At 46.3% G+C, this 20688-nt stretch overlaps 1 protein-coding gene across 1 annotated transcript in view; it reads left to right on the forward strand.

Annotated features, from left to right (window-relative positions):
- Positions 1–20688, forward strand: part of LOC309690677 (uncharacterized protein) — a 33606-nt gene that overhangs the window by 1529 nt on the left and 11389 nt on the right. The window contains exons 2-5 of the mRNA XM_082507916.1: positions 3401–3595; positions 3885–4157; positions 6535–6768; positions 15459–15629. Coding sequence (XP_082364042.1) covers positions 3932–4157; positions 6535–6768; positions 15459–15629 — 631 coding nt within the window. The 5' untranslated portion in view covers positions 3401–3595; positions 3885–3931. The remainder of the gene's footprint in view (positions 1–3400; positions 3596–3884; positions 4158–6534; positions 6769–15458; positions 15630–20688) is intronic.

Below are 20688 nucleotides of genomic sequence, written 5' to 3' on the forward strand. Positions count from 1 at the left end.
CTCCGCCTGCCCGCACACAGAGCCCTGACATTCACAGAGAGTTGGGGAATGTCTGCAATCACAGCATTGTAAGATGGTGACAGATGTACCCTTAGGCCCCCTCCTCGATTCCGAGATGGTCTTTCCCTTTTCACGTAAATGGCTGCATTCAAACCAGCGTCCCTCCCTGTCCAGGATGTTACATCCTCATCCTTGAAAGAGTGTCCACTGGCCTGTAGGTGTGAATAGACTGCAGAGTCCTGGCCTGACGAGGTGGCTCTTCTGTGTTGTGCCATCCTCTTAGTCAGAGGTTGTTTGGTTTCCCCGATGTATAAATCCTGGCAATCCTCCTGGCACTTAACAGCGTACACTATGTTACTCTGTTTGTGTCGGGGGACCCGATCCTTGGGTGGACCAAGGGAAAGACCATCTCTGAATCAAGGAGGGGGCCTAAGGGTACATCTGTCCCCATCTTACAACGCTGTGATTGCAGCCATTCCCCAACTCTCTGTGAATGGGACTCATGGACATTGATCAGTGGTTGTTGATCATTGGTCATGAGAATTTGCATAATTAAGATTAAGGAACTGCCCTCCCAGCCCATTGTTGCTTCAGTGGGGTGGTTTCAGTCATTATGCAAATGTCCTGTTTATAAGATTGAAACCTGCAGTCAGCTGAGACTGAAGACGTCACCTGATGATGACGAAACGTTTCTCCCACAAAACGCTACGTCCAGACGAACAGAATCAACTTTTGGAGATTTACTTACCTGGATGATTGAGCATTAAAATGACATGCCCAAAATGAATGAAGTATTTCTCTGCGATTACAAACTCTGTGTAAACAATCTTGGCATCAAAATAAAGCTAACACTTGTGAGATTTCATCAGAGGTGTAGATATTGCAGCAGATGTTAAAGTTACTGAGGCTGGAAAAATAAAATAATTTTTTCCTCGCCTAATTTATTTATTTATTTATTTTCGCATGTAACCCTTTTAAAATATGCGTTGGTTCACATTTTAATCCAGAAAATCAGTAATCAGCAAATAAACATCGCCTGTGCAAAGATGGATGCTTCTAAATCAGTAAAAAAAAACACTGCACTTTTAATAAATCAATATCGAGCTGATGTGCAGTTTGTCCAATTTTGGCTACACCTTTGAGCTGAATTTTTTAAAGTACTGAACAACATACATGATTTAATTTCACTAACTTGCCTAAAAATGCTTGTTTTTGGAATATTTCTGTAGAATTAACCACACATGGTGAGTTTAAATGGACCCAGCGCTTTAAACTCTGAGGGGCTGGGACTTCTCCTAGTTAAAAAAAAAACAAATTGTAGTCTAAACAGAAGCATAATAAGCTGTTCTTATTATGGGGATTGTCTCATTGCGTTGTTGAACAATGCCCTCTTCAACTCCATCGACCAGATCAACATCCCAGAAAGTGTTCCTGTATTTGTTAACACTTTATTTTGGCAGATGTGTGCTGTCCAAGAACCACCGGGTGGCGACTGCCACAGTGCCGTCTTGCTTGCTTGCAGTTCAGAATTATAATCAACATTGATTTGATTTTATTGATTAGCATTCAAATATCTCAGTGAAGACAGAGCAAAGATCTACCACAAAGCAAGAAAGCATGAGACAAGGCTAATCAAAAGGTATTGGCTGAAGCATTTGCTTATTACGCCAACCCTTTTAAAAAAGATCTTTTTGCATGCAGCTCCTGTACACAGGGCTCGAAGCAAATAATAAAACAAAGCAAAAACAAAACAAACAAGAAAAAAAACTTTTCTTTTCCACCTTAGATAAGTAACTACATCAAATGCTTTTTTTTTTACACCATAAACCAGTTGAAAAGTTAACAGATAAGGAAAGAAAGCATCATGTAGCCTTGGGTCTTTATAGCTTTCGCCAGCAGAGGGATGACTAGAGTCCCTGTAGATTCTGCCTCTTCCAGTTCTTACTCCTCTCACTTCTTTAACTCCCTCAAGTACAAATCTTTGCTTTTTTCATTATCTTTCGCTTCTTCTCAGTCTTTTCCTCCTTTTCCCTTCTTTATTCCTTCCTCTGTCCCTTTTCTTTTCCCTCTCTCCTTACCTCCTTGTCCCTTGTATTCTTCTTCTTGACTGTCCATCACATTCCCTCTCCTCTCTCTCATTTCCTCTGTTTCCTGTTCTCTCTCTCTTCTTCCTCTACTCCTTCTCTCCTTATATATTCTTTTTAACCTTTCATATTTACCTTTGTTTTTTCACTTCTTTGACGTTTTCACTCTCTGTTTCATTCTCCATTCATTCTTTTCCTTTCCCTGGACTGTCCCTTTCCTTGTTCTCCGTGTTCTTTTCACGTCCTCCCTCTTTTCCTTTTCCTTCCTCTCCCCAGACTCCCTTCACCATCCCTTCTGTTTCCTCTGTTTTCTCACTTTCCTCCTTTATTTTCCTGTTTCACCATCAATCCTTTCACCTTTGTCTTGCATGTCACAGCTTGGAGACCGTGTGTGTGCGTGCGTGTGTGCGTGTGTGTGTGTGCGTGTGTGTGCGTGTGTGTGTGTGTGTGTGTGTGTGTGCGTGTGTGTGTGTGTGTGTGTGTGTGTGTGTGTGTGTGTGTGTGTGTGAGAGAGAGAGAGAGAGAGAGAGAGAGTGTGTGTGTGTGTGAGTGTGTGTGAGAGAGAGAGAGATAAAAGGAGCAGGAGACCACAAGCTGACTGAAGCTGAGAAGCCAAGCAGTGAGTTTAGCAGCAGCAGGAATGCTTCTGTGAACAATGTGCAGGCAGACGGGACAGGAAGGAGAAATGAGAACTAAGAACTGATGATGATCTCTCACCTACTAAACTATTTCTGAACCTGAGACTAATCTGGACCAGAGATGAATAAAGAAGAAAAAGACCCAAGAAAGAACAAGACTTTGGAGACTTTTGGATATTTTGGGATTTTTTCCTGCTGATATCAAGAAGAAAATAGGATTAAAAAAGTGAAGAAGGTGTTTGATTGGAAGATCAGTCAGAAGATGTTGATGTCCACTTTATCCCCTCAGATGCAAAGAAAAGCAGAATGAAAGGAAGTCAGTCCACCTGTTAATGGATACGATGCTGTAGAGTAATATTTGTGTCTTAGTTTAAATAAAGTAAGAAGAAAAAGGCACAACTGAAGATATACAGAATTTGGTTTGTTTAAAAAACCTGTAGCTGAGATTTTAAACAGAGGTTCTGATCTTGCATAGAGGAACAGAAAAGTTCAATAACATAAAGTGGTCAGAGGAAAGATATGTGGATAGAAGAGAACAAAGACTAACAGGTTTGGAAAACCAAGAAAAAGAGATTTACACACAAAAAAACAGGAGGAAGGTAAACACTTGAAAAAACTGCAGTGTAACAATGGTTTCTCTCAGAGCTTTCCTCCTCGTCCTCATTTTGCACACTACAGTTGTGGTCCCAGCAGCCAGCGTAACCCTGAGCAGGCTGGAGCGCTGGGTCCGCTCAGCCCTCCAGTCACTGCAGTGGAACCAGCTGGAGCGCTGCCGTCGCCTGTCCTCCCTCTCTGAGGCTGAATGCAGGCAGCACGCCCACTTGCCGCTGTCCTCGGTGGCTGTGTACGTGGCGGAGCCTCACAGTGTCGCAGGTAGCAGTACTCTCTTATTCTGTTATTCACAGTGTTCAGTGTGCTTCCTCTGAGCACACAGGTCTGGTGGATGTACACATATTTATTCCTAAGATGTCTTTAAACATCCATGACCATCAGGAGAATGTGCTTTCAAACAATTTTTCAGAACATACCTAATTTTACTCACAAGTTAACAAAGATTTGACCAGATGCTTACAGAGGTATCTTACTAAGCTATTACATATTATTAAGTATGCATGAAATAGCTGCATTGTAAAATCCGTTTTCCTGTTTCGCATCCCGGTAGGTCACTCTGACAAAGTTTTGGCCATCCTACCAGACTCCTCCGTCGGGATGTTGAGCTCCAAGCTACGGAGACGCTTCAGCGGCAGCCAGGTGCTGAACGGGATGCAGGGTCCCCACAGACACCAGCAGTCTCTCCCTCGCTCCATGGCCCACGATGCTGTGTTAGTGCTAGATCCAAGCCCTGGGGAGAACTTTGGACACCCAGTGGTCCTCTTCTATGTGGATGTGAATGTGACAAAGAAAAGATGCTCCCACCTAGATGGCATTTACCTGGGTGAGTCTCAAGACACCGACAGTTATCCAGTCCATGAACTTTAAGAGCTCACAGAGTGCCAATTTAAAAAAAATGTCACTGCTAGATGATTTGATGACAAAACTCGTGTTGTGGATAAATCACACAGTTTATAGAAAACATAGCCCAGCCTTGGAAGTCAAGATTACGTGGATCTGTTTGCCAGCAGGAGGTAACTCCTCTGGATGCAAAAAGAAATCAAATTCTATAAGTTTTATTTGTTAGGATTAATTTTAACTTTGGTACAGGTCAGCTGGGAGAAGTGGTGGATGTAGGAAATGTTGCTGCAGTCACAGAACAGGGAGGAGTAAAGGAGTTTCCCTGGATCACAAAATAAGATGTTTGGGACAGATTCACTGGGTGAGGCGAGTTACTGTAATGCTGCAGTTGTCAGATGATCGACTAACAATGTGCTTTAATTTATGTACAAAGATGCATTTGATTTAAGGGAAAACTCTTCTGATAGAAATCGCTGTGCACTGTGCAAAGGATTGTGAGGATTAGGACTCAGGTACAGCAAAAGATTTATCCAGTGGAGCGCCTCATTATTAAAAACTCTCCCACCCCACAAACCAGAAACCTGTGTGCAGCTACTGACCTGTACGATGTGTGGACCACGAGCTGTCCCAGTTGCTATGTTACTGCGCCACATGCATGTATGCATGCACTGCTTTTTAGTTTTGACTCATGGAAGTCCAACCACACATCTCTGTAAGTATGGTACTGGTACCAGTCTATGTCTATGGTTTCTTAGTTGCAGATGTTGATTGTTTTACTGTCTGGTGTTGGTTCCCATTCGGTTTTGAATCTTGATTCCAGTTTGTTTTCTATGAGCTCTTGTTCCTCCTCCTACACTACATTGCCAAAAGCATTCACTTGTTCACATGTACATGAGTAAGATAACATTTTTAATCCATAGGATTAATATGTTGTCAGCACACCTTCAACTCTTCAGGGAAAGCTTTGCATAAGGCTTAGAAGTATTTTTGTTTTTATGAGACACTGATGTTGGATAAGAGGACCGGGCTCACAGTTTTCTGGCAACCACCAAACCAATGCATTGGCAGTGATTGAAACACCTGAATTTAGTGATTTGGATGGGTGGGTGAATGCTGTTAGCAATATAGTGTATGTCAAGTCAATAATCAGTAAATGCAGGGTCTGCTTTATTTGATAGTGGTTTGATCTTGTATTGAGTTTTACTTCCTTGTCTTGTTGCTTTGATTAGTTTCAGCTGTGTTTCCTCATGCCTCAGTTTTCCTCAGGTTTTTCACAGGCCTGAAAAGGACAAATCAATCAATGATTGAAAAACTCCCCTAAAAAGGCTTCTTTGAACATGTGGTTCACCTGTACCATGCAGCCCAGCATGCAGGCTGCAACTAAGAAACATAGCTGGGAAAGGGGGGGGGGACTGAAGGGTTTTTCCCCCAAAACCTCTTATTTGTGTTATTCTTCTGCCATAATGACATTTGACTTATAGCTCCATCACTTCTCCGTTCATCTTGAGAAGTGTGCAAAATTCTTTTTTTTGTGCCTCTTCTGCAGGTACAGGTTGCAGGTAAGTTTAATACCTGGCCTTATCATTCACAAGGAGACAGACCAATGTGAGGCGAACTTAAGAATTAGTTTCCATGCATCTGAAAAGCTCCACTTTCAGTGGCAACAACAGGTTTAATGAACAGCAGGTCAAAAGGCAGAGTAGGAGAGTTTTTTAAAAGTGCGTTATTGCTGCACTACTGCTCCAAAGGGACGGCAAATAAAAGCTTTCTGTGATGTATGTGTTCCTGCATCTCTGATAAAAGTGCAGGTTTATGACCTCCCACTGTGAGAGGGGTTAAGGCCAAATGCTGAGCTATTCATGCATGCACACGCAGCACTGTGCCCCCTGCTGGGTCCCATAGGTAGATTTACATGAGCATTTTCTTTAGAGAGAAACTTTCTTTTGACCTAATTTAACCAAATCAGGGCAGAAAGGAGAAAAGAGAGAAATGACAAAAAGAAAAGAAAATGGTAAAAGTAGAAGACAAAAAAGGAAGTAGAGAAGATAAACAGATGTGGAAGAAAAGCTATATATAGTTCACTTTTTTACCGGTTCCATAAAGATCTCTAAACCAATAGGGTCCAAGGTAATTCATGTCTCTCCCAGTTAGTGGTTTGGTGTGCATTAAAGATTAAGGGCTGTATTAAACATTTGCAGAACCTTACTCTACTTATAAAGCTAAGAAAAGGAGGCCGGGCTAACAAACTTTATCATTTATTTTTACTTTCACAGTGCTCAAATTTCCCTTTCACTCATCTACCCACTACAGGAAACTGACCCTAAACCTTCTCCTGCTGTCGTCTGCCTTTGTGTCTTCAGGTGATGAATGTTTGACGCTAGCTTTAAAGGGTCGCTGTGAGAACCAGCTGAAGCATCGTCACACCGGGACAGAAAGGGTGATTGGTAATGGTCACATGACAGTTGGCACCATTAGCACCAGCGGTGGTAACCGTCTGCTCGAGCATGCCATTGGAGGGCTCTGTGAGGTCCACTTCCTCCCACTGGTCGTTGGAGTCAGAGACAGTAACCGAACACAAAGACTCAGATGTGTTGGTAGGTACAGCAGGTCTGAAAAAAGCCCAGCTCAGTCCTTGCAACCAGCCTACACTAACCACTTAGAGGGCATACTTTTCCCTTTTTTTTTTTACAGACAACTAATTAACAGCACTGTATTCAGAGTATTTGGCGTATTCGGAGTATATGTAATGATTCTGTGCTGAACTGAAATACATAATAACCACAGAAAGCACAACAACTGACATAAATACACAAGTGTCTTAAATGGGAGTCTACTGTGTTTTGCACACTCCTGCAGCCAATCCGGTCGTTAAGTCTGACGTCACTAGCCGTGTCTGGGCCTAAACTCCGCTGCAGGTCCATATATCAAACGATCACTGTGGCATTACTGAGAGTTGAAAAACTGTCTAAAGTCTTTCATCTTTAATAAAATGATCAGCGTTCTGCTCTACCAGGTGTAACAATTGAGTTTAACATCCAGGCATCCATGAAAACGGAATTTATGACATTTAACGGAGTTAGAAGTTAGCAGGGAGTTAGCTCGCTAGCTTCTATCTAAATACAATATAGCATGTCCTGACTGCGGGGTTTTGGAAACAAATTCAAACGTACAGCTCTGTTATCACTTCCAGCATAAATGAAGACAGAAAACTAAACAGCAGTGACGTTTGTAGGGTTACTGAAGTTGGGCTAGCTGGTATATAATGATGTGCTACGTGACCGCTAGCGACACAGCTATGTTAGCATAATATAAACAAGCTAACTTTTTTTCCACTCGATAAAAGTTAACGTGAGTGTTCTCGGTGGTCAGGAACAAATGTAATCGCATGGCAGGATGCTGTAAAAGGACCAAACTTCAGCCAGGAGAACAACTGAGATAATCCATCCACAATACGAGGTTAGTCATTCATATACTGCTGCATGGGCTGGGCTGTAGCTACATCCTAAGGTTTTAAAAACTGAGCTTAAATAAATGATTAGCGGTAATAAAAGCCGAGGGAGGTCAGCAGTGATCACTGACTGTTTTAGGAGCTTTTTGAGATAAAATAGAAGAAAATACAAAACATTAAACATGTTCACAACACAAAAGCCATATTAAACACAGACTACTTTAGGCCCGGAAGTAGGATTCGTCACGTCATCACTTAACGACCAGATTAGACGATCGCCCACATTTAAACAAAACATTGAAAAAAAATATGGTTAAGTGACTACAGCTACTTCTTCTTCTGGCTGTCCTCTTTATGAGTTACCACACAGAGGATCATCTGCTTCCATCCCACCCTATCCTTAGCATCCTCCAGCTCTGCATATTCTCCTTCGCCATGTCATTGAACCTCGTGAGGTGGTTAGGCAGGAGCACAAAGTGGGTATTCTAAAAAATGGTGGTTTTTACTTACCCCAGAAAAATAGACAAAATGAATCAACAATATACATACTAAACAAGGCCAAAGGAACAGAACTAAACTCAAGACAAAATAACAATTCAACATAACTCCAGACTAATTGCTCAACAAAATAAAACTGAACTAACACACAAGAAACACAAAGGACTTAAATACTGGCTGATCAGACCAGGTTGATGCATAAATACCAACAAATTTAAATACCAACAAATTTAACATCAACAAAAGCCCCCAAAAGCAGCATTTAGTTTAATACTTACTTCAAATTAATGATACTCAGCAAATAAGCAACTTATAAGTAAAAGCAATTATGCAACATTTAAGATAATTGTTCTTCCTCATGATAGAACTACACTTACTATCACCCAGTCAGCACTTCCTGTGTATAACAGTGCTCAACAGAGCATATCTTTTGCCCTTCATGACGCCAGCAGCCCTGAGCAGCGACATAAACCCCTGCCAGCACCGGTAAAACAGAGAAAAAGAATTTAATAAAGATGATTGTATCAAAGCTAACTAAATGTGTGCACTACAAATAGAACTCATTTATTTCAACAAAATCGAATAAACATAAATAAAGTGTCGAAAAAAGAACGGTGTCACAATATTTGTGTATATGAAATTAAGTTTACTCCTAAGGGTAAGGATCCCTCACAATGCAGCTCCTACAGACCGGTGAGCCTCGAAGCAAAACAAAACCGGAGCACCAGAAGGCCAAAAGACAAAAACAAAAAACGAGCCCAAAACCAAAAGAAACGAAGCACACCAGAACACAGGAAAAAACAGAGCCCAAAACAGAAGAGTTCAGGGGGCCGACAGCACAGGAGTCCAAAACAGTTCAGGGGGCCGGCCAGGGGGCCGACAGCACAGGAGTCCAAACAGTTCAGGGGGCCGACCGTGCGGACGGCAACGGCGGCGACGTGGACACAGTTCGGGGGGCCGACTGTGCGGACGGCAACGGCGGCGACGTGGACACAGTTCGGGGGGCTGACCGTGCGGACGGCAACGGCGGCGACGTGGACACAGTTCGGGGGGCCGACCGTGCGGACGGCAACGGCGGCGACGTGGACACAGTTCGGGGGGCCGGCCGTGCGGAAGGCAACGGCGGCCACTCAGGCGATGGCGGTCCGGACCAGGCGAGGCTGCAGAGGCTGGACCAGGCGAGGATGGTGATCCGGACCAGGCGAGGCTGCAGAGGCTGGACCAGGCGAGGATGAAGACTCGGATGAGGCTGGACCAGGCGAGGATGAAGACTCGGATGAAGCTGGACCAGGCGAGGATGAAGACTCGGATGAAGCTGGACCAGGCGAGGATGAAGACTTGGATGAAGCTGGACCAGACGAGGCTGAAGGCTCTGAGGCTGGACCAGGCGAGGCTGATGATGATGCTGCAGCCGGCGAGGATGATGATGATGCTGCAGCCGGCGAGGATGATGATGATGCTGCAGCCGGCGAGGATGATGATGAAGCTGCAGCCGGCGAGGATGATGATGAAACTGCAGCAGGTGGCTGGACGGGCTCCTCGGGCCCTCCAGCTGAGACAGGTGGCTGAACGGGCTCCTCGGGCCCCCCAGCGGAGACTGGAGACAACAGCCGGAGCGGTCCCTCGGACCCTCCAGCGGAAACAGGAAACAAAGGCCGGAGCGGTCCCTCGGACCCTCCAGCGGAAACAGGAAACAAAGACCGGAGCGGTCCCTCGGACCCTCCAGCAGAGACACGGGACGAAGGCCGGAGCGGTCCCTCGGACCCTCCAGCGGAGACACGAAACGAAGGCTGGACGGGCCCCTTGGACCCTCCAGCAGAAGCCATCGCAAAGCCAGCAGGCATGGAGTCCTCTGGCAGACATGAAGGCAATGGGTGCTGTGCTGAGCACTGGCCCTGCTCAGACAGCACTGACACGGAGTTGTTCTCTGAGGGCTGCTTAATCTTCAGGGGTCCAGAATCAGCTGGGGACTGAGACCTAGCCTCTGGGGAAGCCCTGGAGTGCAGAACGGTGCCTGAAGCAGCTAAAGCGCGAGAAACTCCCTGACTGGACCTTAAATTTTCTCCCTGCATGGAGTGAATGAGTGGAACCGGTACTGCTGGAGCCAGAGCTACGGGTAGCGGGGGCACTGGAGCTACTGGGGCCTGCGCTACAGGCGGCACTGGAGCTACTGGGGCCTGCGCTACAGGCGGCACTGGAGACTGAACTGAGGGTGGCACTGGAGACTGAACTGAGGGTGGCACTGGAGACTGAGCAGAGGGGGACACTGGAGACTGAGCAGAGGGGGACACTGGAGACTGAGCAGAGGGGGACACTGGAGACTGAACTGAAGGGGGCACTGGAGACTGAACTGAAGGGGACACTGGAGACTGAACTGAAGGGGACACTGGAGACTGAACTGAAGGGGACACTGGAGACTGAGCTGAAGGAGGCACAAGAGACTGAGCTGAAGGAGGCACAGGAGACTGAGCTGAGAGGAGCACTGGCTGCGGGGGAGCTAACCGAGCTGAGAGTGGCTGCGGGGGAGCTAACCGAGCTGAGAGTGGCTGCGGGGGAGCTAACCGAGCTGAGAGTGGCTGCGGGGGAGCTAACTGAGCTGCCGGTAGCTGCACAGGCGATAAGCAGCTCGCGTTGACATCCGCCACACAAAACGCAGCCCCTGAATGAACAGTCATGCAGTCTGAAAATGAAAAAGAGTCCTCACTCACCACAGCCGGCGATTTAGAAGCCCGAACGTCCGGCTGTGGGGTGGCGCGCTTGCGGCGCGATCTGCGTTTCCTCCCCGCAGACGGCTCCGACGGGCCGGGCAGCGAGGCAGGAGTGGCTGAGAGAAGGTGAGGTGTGTGCCGGAGAAAAGCCTGTATGGTCGGAGGAAGTGAATTCAGTAGCCATGGCAGGCCGGAAAAGAGACGTTGTAGCCGACCTTCCACGGCGCGGCGAAGCTCGTACGGAGGATTCTCCAGCCACAGCCCGAGGAGGATCTCCACATTGTAGCCGATGTCATCCTGGAGCTCCTCGGACGGATTGACTGCCGCTGGGTCCATGGTGGCTGGTTCGTTCTGTCACGGTTTGCGGGGCAAGCCGTGTGGATTTGTAGTAAGGACCCAAAAGGCGGCAGCTCTGGTGCAGGTGAGTGTTTATTTACAGGGGTGTAAGTACAAACAGCGGTGGCGACAAAACATGAAACCGGAAACCTAAACTGGGTAAACTAATAAGACAAACCAGAATGAGGATGCAGGGAGGTCCGGAGAAATACATACGGGGAGACGCAGGGAGACCGAGGGGAAACAACACAGACGAACCAGCGATTACTAAGACAGAAAATACAACTTAAATACACTCAGAACACAGGGAGATTACACACAGGTGGGAGACACAGCTGGGAGTGATTAACATGACGAGACCAGGGAGGCAAACTGAAAACACTCACATAAGACACAGACCTTCACAATAAAACAGGAACACACAGGGGGAACAGGGTAAACACCAATTAGAGAACAGAACCAAAATCGCGAAGAGAAAACACAAAACGCTGGGTCAAAAGGACCCAGGATCATGACACATGCGGTCCTAAATGAATTTGAATTTGGCCCATTGTTTCAAAAATGGATTAAAATACTGTATTCCTCTCTGGTTGCGGCAGTGAGGACAAACAATGTAACTTCTGACTTCTTTCAGCTTAGTAGAGGCTGCTGGCAAGGCTGTAGTTTATCTCCCTATCTTTTCAACTTAGTAATCGAACCTTTAGCTATCGCTCTTAGGGAGGACAATCAGGTTGCTGGAATCTCTAGGAGCGGGACAATGCACAAAGTATCATTGTGTGCAGATGACTTATCGCTGTATATATCTAATCCAACGGCATTAGATATAAAACTGCTCAAGGTATTAGATCACTTCAGACGCATATCTGGATGCAAATTGAATTGGAAAAGTAAGTAAGTAAAGTAAGTAAAATTTCATTTATATAGCACATTTCTAGATAAGGGATCACAAAGTGCTTTACAAGGTATAGACACAGATTAAAAAGACGAAGTACAATCAAAAGTCTCGTATACTTAATAACAAGTAGGCCCTGACCACAAGACCTCAGAGACCTACTAGGGGCATAGGGCTGTAAGAGTTCAGTGATGTATGATGGTGCTTGTTCTTGAAGAGCCTTAAATGTGAGAACCAGAATCTTAAAGTGGACTCTGAATTCGACAGGGAGCCAGTGTAACTGTATAAGCAGCGGTGTTATATGTGAGTATTTCGATGTTTTCGTCAGAAGCCTTGCTGCAGCCCACTGTTCCCTATTAATAACAGAGAGCAAGATTTCTCTGCCTTCCCCTTTAAGGTAGAAAAAGAAATGTTTAAATATTTGGGAATAAATATAACCCGCACAATGATGGAGTTGCGGATTCATAATTTTGACACTTTGTTAGAACAAACATCACAAGATTTTTAAAAAATGGGCAACATTTCCAATCTCATTAGCAGGCAGAATAAATCTAGTTAAAATGGCGGTCTTACCAAAACGTCTCTATGTTTTCCAAATGATTCCTGTTTTCATAACCAAATCAAGTTTCAAAGATTTAGACAGATTAATAGCAACATTTATTTGGAAAAATTCAAATCCCAGAATGGAAAAATCATATTTGGAAGTACCAAAAGAGCCTGGTGGGCTAGGGTTGCCACTACTGGGCGGCTAATATCACCAAATTATTGCACTGGAAATATGTTTATGAGAACAGCGAGGGTGAGGCTTGGGTAAAAATGGAACTGATGTCTAATCCACTTCCCCTCCTAACCTCATCCGTAGCTCTAAATCAAAAACAGAAAATAACAAATCCAGTTGTAGGAACATCTATTAGATTATGGCTTCAATTCAGAAGGCGCTTCTGTTTGCAACAGGTTAGTAATTTTTTCATTGTTGCTTTTAACCTTTTTATTGCCATCCATTTCAGATAAAGCATTCCAAATTTGGCACAATAATGGTTTGAAGTTTTTTTACAATTTATTTTCAGGAGAAACTTTTAACACCTTTGATGCTTTGATGAGAGATTACAATATACCAACCTCACATATGTTTAGATATCTGCAAATACGAAATTTTGCAAAAACATTGTTTCCTTCATTCTCCTACTTACCTCCTAAAAATCAAGTGGATACTATTTTGGAAATAGATCCTTTTGGCAAAAGGCGAATCTCCGTCATATACAAACTGATGCAGAGCTTAAGGCCTGTTACTTGGGAAAAAACTAAAAATAATTGGGAAAAAGACGTTGGGGTGGATTTATCTGATGATGAGTGGAGATCTTGCTTGAATCGTATACATACCTCCTTCCTTTGCATTCGCCGTGGTTTAATTCAGTTTAAAATTCTTCATCGTCTTCATTATACAAGAGAGAGGCTTTCAAAGTTTTCCCAGAAGCCGATCCTGCCTGTCCCAGGTGTGGACATAATCCAGCAAATGAGGGTCACATGATGTGGTCTTGTCCTAACCTGGATAATTATGGATAATATATTTAAAGTATTATCTCACATCAGTGCGCAAAATTTAGTGCTTGATTTCCACATTGGCATTTTTGGAGTTATGCCACCTCAATACGAAATTAGCAAATCTCAGGAAAATGCCATAGCATTTGCTGCATTGCTTGCCTGTAGACTCATTCTATTCCACTGGAAGTCTGCAGAGTTGTGCAGCTGCAGGTGCGGCTTCGACACACACTTCAAGGATGCTAGGATAGCGAGAGAGATAGTTGGAAGCTGTGCCGTGTTTTCCAGGGATGTGCTGATCTTTGAACTGGAATGGCTGCATGGCTTGAACCAGTGAATAATTTCCCCATTTGAGTTCTTCAGCCTGTTCAGCCACTGCAATGCTTTATGGTCAGTCTGCAAGATGAACTCCCTCCCCAGCAAGTAGTACTTTAAGGAGTCTAGTGCCACACTTGATAGTGGCATAGTGCTCTTCTGAAGGTACGGCTCTAGCTCTGGCCGGGACACACTTTGCTGGATTGATTGTGAGGACAGCAAGCTGCAAGCGGTCCAGGACCAAATTCAGATGTTCCACGTGTGACTCCAAGGCACCGCTGTACATGACAATTTACATTGCAAGCCAGACATTGTGGTTGTGTTGGTCACTCTGGCACGAACACCACACCCAAGCTGATCCCACAAGTGTTCAGTGGGGTTTAGGTCGGCACTGCAGTTAAGGCATTCCATCCTCTTTTCTCCAAAGTTCGGGAGGCAGTGCCTGATAAACCCCGCTCTGAGGGGGTGCGTTGTCATCTTGGAGGGCAGAGTTTGGTCCCAGACTCTGGAGACACAGGATTGCCACTGGCTGCAGAATCTCAATGTCTCTCAGCATCGAGCTTTCCTCCAGTGATGACAAGCCTTGTTTTCCCATGGAGGGAGATGCTGCCTTATACTAATACATCACACAAGCTCTACCAAAAACTGTTCCCCTATCAGTTCAGCAAACAGCATTATGTTCTCCACATCTTCTCCACACTTTGACCCTGCGATGTCTTCGGCAGAATCTTGACTCGTTGCTGAACGTAACATTTCTCCACATGTTCTGGTTCTACTGCACATGATGTCAAACTGTAATCATGGCAGCCCTGTGAGAGTGGAGTTCTTTACGGTCCAGAGAGCTGTCTGCCATATCATCCTGAAAACCTGGACTGCAAATCTGTACAAGGATCCCTATGGCCTTTGGTTCCCAAGTGCTAGTGGGGTGAGGAAATGGTCTTGTTGTGGTGTATTCTTTTTGGGACACCCTCTTCATGGCCCATCTTTGACATCCCCAATTATTAACTTAGAACTGGCCAATTTGGAGACGGTACTATGACTCGCGCCAAATAATGGTGCAGCTTGGTTTTACAAAAAACCAGCTTGAATTTGCCCTATCGTGTGGGCCCTGTCCAGATCATTAACAATTTTGTGCTAAGTTTATATGAAAATCCAAATAACTGGGATTTATAGTAAATCTAAAAAAAAAACATATGCTAATAATCACTGTATCTTTGAAGATGTTTGTGCAAAGTTTCATTCACATGCCAAATGTGCAATTAAGTATTTTTGTATTGTTGGTGAGTGTAGAAGGATACCAACACTAATTTGACATGTCTAGCGATATATCAGTCCAAAGTCTTTCATTAAAGTAGTCTTTTAAGACAAACATCTGTGTTTGATGCTTGCTCAGTCATCCAGGTAAGGAAATCCCAGAAGGTTTATTCTGTTCATCTGAACGTAGTGTTTTCAGTGCAAGTGAGGTTCTCCCACTGAAAACGCGACGTCCTTCTGGGACAAGGACCTTTTCTGTGTCTTTTCTGTGATACTTTCCTTTTCCCTGGACAGATCACACAGACTTTGCAGCATGTCCTCTGCTGCTGCCCGTGAACTCGCCTAGTTTGCCCGTCTCAAGCTGTGAGCTGAATAAAAACACGAGACGCTGCCATCAGCAGCCTCTGGGCACTCACCTCTCCTGTCGCCTCTACCAGACCTGTGACCATGCTGTCCTCATTTCAGGTACGCTGTTTTTATGTCTATGTAACGGTCTCATGAAATAAACCTTGACAGCAAATTTTAGTAGTATGCAAGTAAATTAGTATTAGTATATTGCTACAGTTACATGCCAATTACATCGACAAGGTCCCGGGTTCAAATCCCGTCTATGGCCTTTCTATGAGGAGTTTGCATATTCTCTCCGGGTACTTAAGGTTCCTCCCACACTCCAAAGACATGCATGGGCATTTCCAAACTGACCACAGGTGTGAATTATGTCTCTGTGTTAGCCCTGCTTATTGGCCAGCTGTCCAGGGTGTAACTGTTTGACAGGTAGGATAGGTTTCCCCTATCCTGTGACCTTGGACACATGGTTAGTAAATGGACTGCTTGTTATACAGCCCTATACAGCATGTCACATTCACCCATTCACACACATTCATACAAGCACTTGTTTCTACCTAACATTTACAGACAACAATAGCATCGTGAGGAGCTCTCTGTTATCGCTTAGTGTTTGCCGGTCTTGTTTATTTCCTTACCTTATACAAATTCCTCTTGGTCTTACTTCATGTGGTTAGTTCTGTAGTCCTGTTCCAAAAATCTGTATAATCAAAAAAATGAAGTTGGGTGATTGTTACATGTACAAGATTCAAACTTGTAGCTTGAACGAAATAATTTCATGTTTCTATGGTGAACATAATTACATCATGTAGCATCTGCATGAAATTCGGCAACGTAATTCGTTCTTGTTGAGATGATGTGATACAGTCTAGTAAGAGTGGTTAGTTGCCTGGACTCACGAAATTCACAAGATCACATGAGATGTCAAACTGCAGGAAAACCACTGGAGTTTTAAGAGGCAGACAAGTACACACACACCACGTGTGTGCTCTCGCTATTTATTGTGGTTTAACCTGTCAAGGACAAAAACGTACAGAAAATTCTGCAGCAAGCCTGGTAATCATAGCTTTCCTAGTTTTGTTAGGCCTGGAGCGACAGCTTGGTGGTGTGATGGTTAGTGCTGTTGCCTCACAGCAAGAAGGGCCTGGGTTCAAATCCACAATCTGGCTGGTTTGCAGTGTGTAATCAGAGTTATTGGTGATTCTTAATTACCCATGAATGTAAGTGCAAATGGTTGCTTGTCTCTATGAAATAATCAACGCCCATATTGGTTCATTAAGCAAGAGAAGCAGTAATAGAGATCGACAGACCACCTGACTTTCACGCATTGCATTGTGGGTACAAGTGGCAACAAAATCAAAACACTGCATCAAGCATTTCCAGCACCGGTAATCATTTCCATCTCGCTGCAGGGCAACCTGCTAGTGACAAATAAAAGCTGTTTCATTCATTAATTCTGCGGTTTTAATCCCTACTTGCATTTTATTTGCCCCAAAGACAGTGATGTACAAAACGACGGAGAACACGGCAGCTCCGTACGAAGACAGACGTGACGAAAAGAGTATGAGGAAAAAATCAAGGAGTGAAAGGGTCAGACCCACACGAGCATAGAGTGGAGTAAGGACGTCAGCCTGCTGCCCAACTTTCATCACGCACATATTTATTATCATATGGTCCTAAGTGTGAGTGCATACACTCACAACATGTTTAGTAACTTCAGATCCCTGCAACAAGCCCAGGTCCAGTTTACTTTGGTGATTTGGACTATTCCATCTCACAGCTGTTGTTACAGGCCAACGCATCTATTTGTTGTTTCAGGTTGTAGTGTTACACAACATTTTCAGATCTCAGAAAAAAATGAGTGTTTCGTAATTCATTCAATTATTGTCTTTATTTATAACTGGCATTATTGTTTCATTCTATTATAGAATCTTACAGGAAAGAGGCAAAATTGTAAAAATCCATCGTGCTTTATTCGCTGCTTCGGTGAAAAACAAATCAACAATGCAACAACAACAACAAAAACCATTGCAAAACAACATACTGAAACAGTTATTCATCACTTGATTGCTTCAATACAACACTTGGGCACATATATGCGGACGTTTCGTGGCTGTTTTGATCTCGCTCTCTCTCTTAACTGATCAGATCTGGTAGCAGCTTTAAACTCGGTGTGACCCAGGCTGATAGAGGGGCCCAGTCTGGATCACATTCCTACATTTTGTAGGCCGGTTTTCCTACAAAACACAACAAACATTAGCCCGCAAAGCCACAGTGAACAAAGCAGCATAGCAACGAATTCAATTCAAATCAATATAAGACTTACTTGTAACCTACATCAACAATTGTGTTATGATAAATTACGTAATAACTACAACAGAAGACTGACCTTTGTGGAAATGCTTGGAGCAGACTAACCTGGAGTGTTCTGGGATGTTATATTTGGTCTTTGAATGGCTGCAATCCAGGCCATCCGTCGCCTCGTTGTTACTTCGGAAACATGGCTTGAACAATTTTTCTTCCACAACGTAATCCCGTCGGCTTCCCGTGGCTGTCATGCGACCGGCTATTGCAGTTAATAATACAACTGTCATGAACCGAAGTTCCGCGCACAAGCTGGACCCAGAAGCAGAGCACACACACACCGGGGTATGAGAAAAAAAAAAAACTTTATCATAACTGAAGGTGTCCCGGGAGGGTAGAAGGGGAAAACGCGTGGAACCAGAGAAACCGAAGGACCGGGAGGTGAGTCGCGCAGGAACGCCGAGAGCGGGACTGTGGGAGGCTGCAACAGAAAAAGGAAAAGGATTATTGGGGTGCGGGGAAATGGCAGCATACGAGGGGAGGTAGAGTATGCGTCTTACGATGATAGCGGGGCTGAGGGAGCCGGAGGGAGGGCTGAGGGTCCGCGGGGGAGCTCCAGAAAAGTCGAGGCGGCGAGTGCTGATCGTGATCTAAATTCCAGACGGGTAGGTGGACAGGCAGGTGGCTCAAAACACGCCGAGTTGTGATCTGAGTACACAGGGCAGATTTAGTGCTAGTTCAGATGAATAAGTTTTCATAAGGGCTTTCCCACAGGTGTACGTTACCGCTGAGAGACGACTACGGACTGGCGTGGAGCAGCAGGCTGGGCAGGATTAAATAGTCCACCTGGTGATCGCCTGGGATGGGATGCAGGTGTGGAGTTAGCAGTCACGCCCGTGGGCGTGGGCATCCCATCAGCACCTCGGACACCGGGCCGCGGACCATGACAGTACCCCCCCCTCACGGGTCGCCCCCAGGCGACCGGCCGGGCCCCCCCCTGCGGAGAGAAGCATGGAAAGCATGAGATGAGACGAGGGTCCAGAATTAAGGAGCGTGGGACCCAGAGGCGGTCCTCGGGGCCGTACCCCTCCCAATCCACGAGATACCGCCAACCGCTCCCGCGCCGGCGCGCATCCAGGATCCGCTGGACCGCATAGGCCGGATGGCCGCCGATGAGCCGGGCGGGAGGAGGGGGCTCGGAAGGAGGGCACAGGGGGCTGAGGCGGACCGGCTTAAGCTGAGACACATGGAACGTGGGGTGCACCCGCCGGGAGGCCGGAAGCCGGAGCCTGACTGCCACCGGGTTGATGACTCGGTCCACCTCGTACGGCCCAATGAAGCGGGGAGCCAGTTTGCGAGACGTGCCCCGAAGTGGGATATTCCCAGCTGCCAACCAAACCTTCTGTCCCGGTTGGTAGTCAGGGGCTGGGGCGCGGCGGCGATCGGCGTAGTGCGCATGCCGTTCCTTCGCGCGCAGGAGGGCGCGGCGAACGCTGCGCCACACACGTTGGCAGCGCCGGAGGTGATGTGGAGCCGACGGGATGGAGAGAGTCAAGTCCTCTTCTGGGAAGAGTGGAGGCTGATATCCGAGGGACGCTTCGAAAGGAGACAGACCGGTGGAGGACGAGGTTAGAGTGTTGTGGGCGTACTCCACCCAGGGCAGGTAGGTGACCCAAGAGGAGGGGTTTTGACTAGCCACGCACCTCAGCATAGTCTCCAGCTCCTGATTGAGACGTTCAGTCTGTCCGTTGGATTGCAGGTGGAAGGCGGAGCTCAGATTGACCTTGGCGCCGAGAATGGAGCAGAAGGTCTTCCACACTTGTGAGGAGAACTGGGGACCTCGATCGGAGACAATTTCCAGGGGGATTCCGTGGAGCCTAAAAACATTAGTGATCAACGTTTGGGCTGTCTCAGCGGCCGAAGGCAGCTTGGCTAGCGGGATGAAGTGAGCGGCCTTAGAAAACCTATCTACAACGGTGAGGACGACACACTTTCCGGAAGAGGTAGGGAGACCGGTAACAAAGTCAAGGGAGATGTGAGACCACGGCCGGTGGGGTGTAGTGAGCGGGTGGAGCTGACCTACGGGGTGCTTGGTGGATGACTTATTACGGGCGCAGACGGCACAGGTAGACACATAGTCCTTCACGTCCCTTATTAGCGACTTCCACCAGAAATGTCTTCTGAGGAGGTGCGTCGTTCTGCTCACGCCCGGTGGCACGTGAATCGTGCAGTGTGGATCCAGTGGATGACAGCCCCACGGGCGGCGGCGGGAACGAAGCGCCGTCCGGGTGGTCCGGTCCCTGGATCAGGGTCCCCCGGGAGAGCTCAGCGAATGGTCTCCTCAATTTCCCAGGTGAGAGCACCCACCACGCAGGCGGCGGGTAGGATGGTGGCGGGGGGGGGGCGTTTCACTGTCGGAGGAATATTGACGGGAGAGCGCATCGGGCTTAATGTTCCGCGACCCTGGACGATAGGAGAGAGTGAAGTTGAAGCGAGCGAAGAACAGAGACCAGCGGGCTTGGCGTGGATTCAACCTCTTGGCGGTTCTAAGGTACAGTAGATTCTTATGGTCTGTCCATATAAGGAAGGGCTGTTCGGCCCCCTCCAGCCAGTGGCGCCATTCCTCTAAGGCGAGTTTAACAGCTAGGAGTTCCCTGTCGCCGATGTCGTAATTCTTCTCCGCAGGGGTGAGTCGGCGCGAGAAGAAGGCGCACGGCCGGAGTTTATTTTGAGGCCCGGACGGCTGGGAGAGAACCGCTCCAACTCCCGCATCAGACGCGTCAACCTCAACGATAAACTGCTTAGAAGAGTCTGGATGGGTTAGAATGGGTGTGGACGTGAATAATCGCTTCAACTTGGCGAAGGCTGCGTGGGC

The sequence above is a fragment of the Aulonocara stuartgranti genome, assembly GCF_965226115.1.
Source record: "Aulonocara stuartgranti genome assembly, chromosome: 16".
Classification (NCBI taxonomy): Eukaryota; Metazoa; Chordata; class Actinopteri; order Cichliformes; family Cichlidae; genus Aulonocara; species Aulonocara stuartgranti.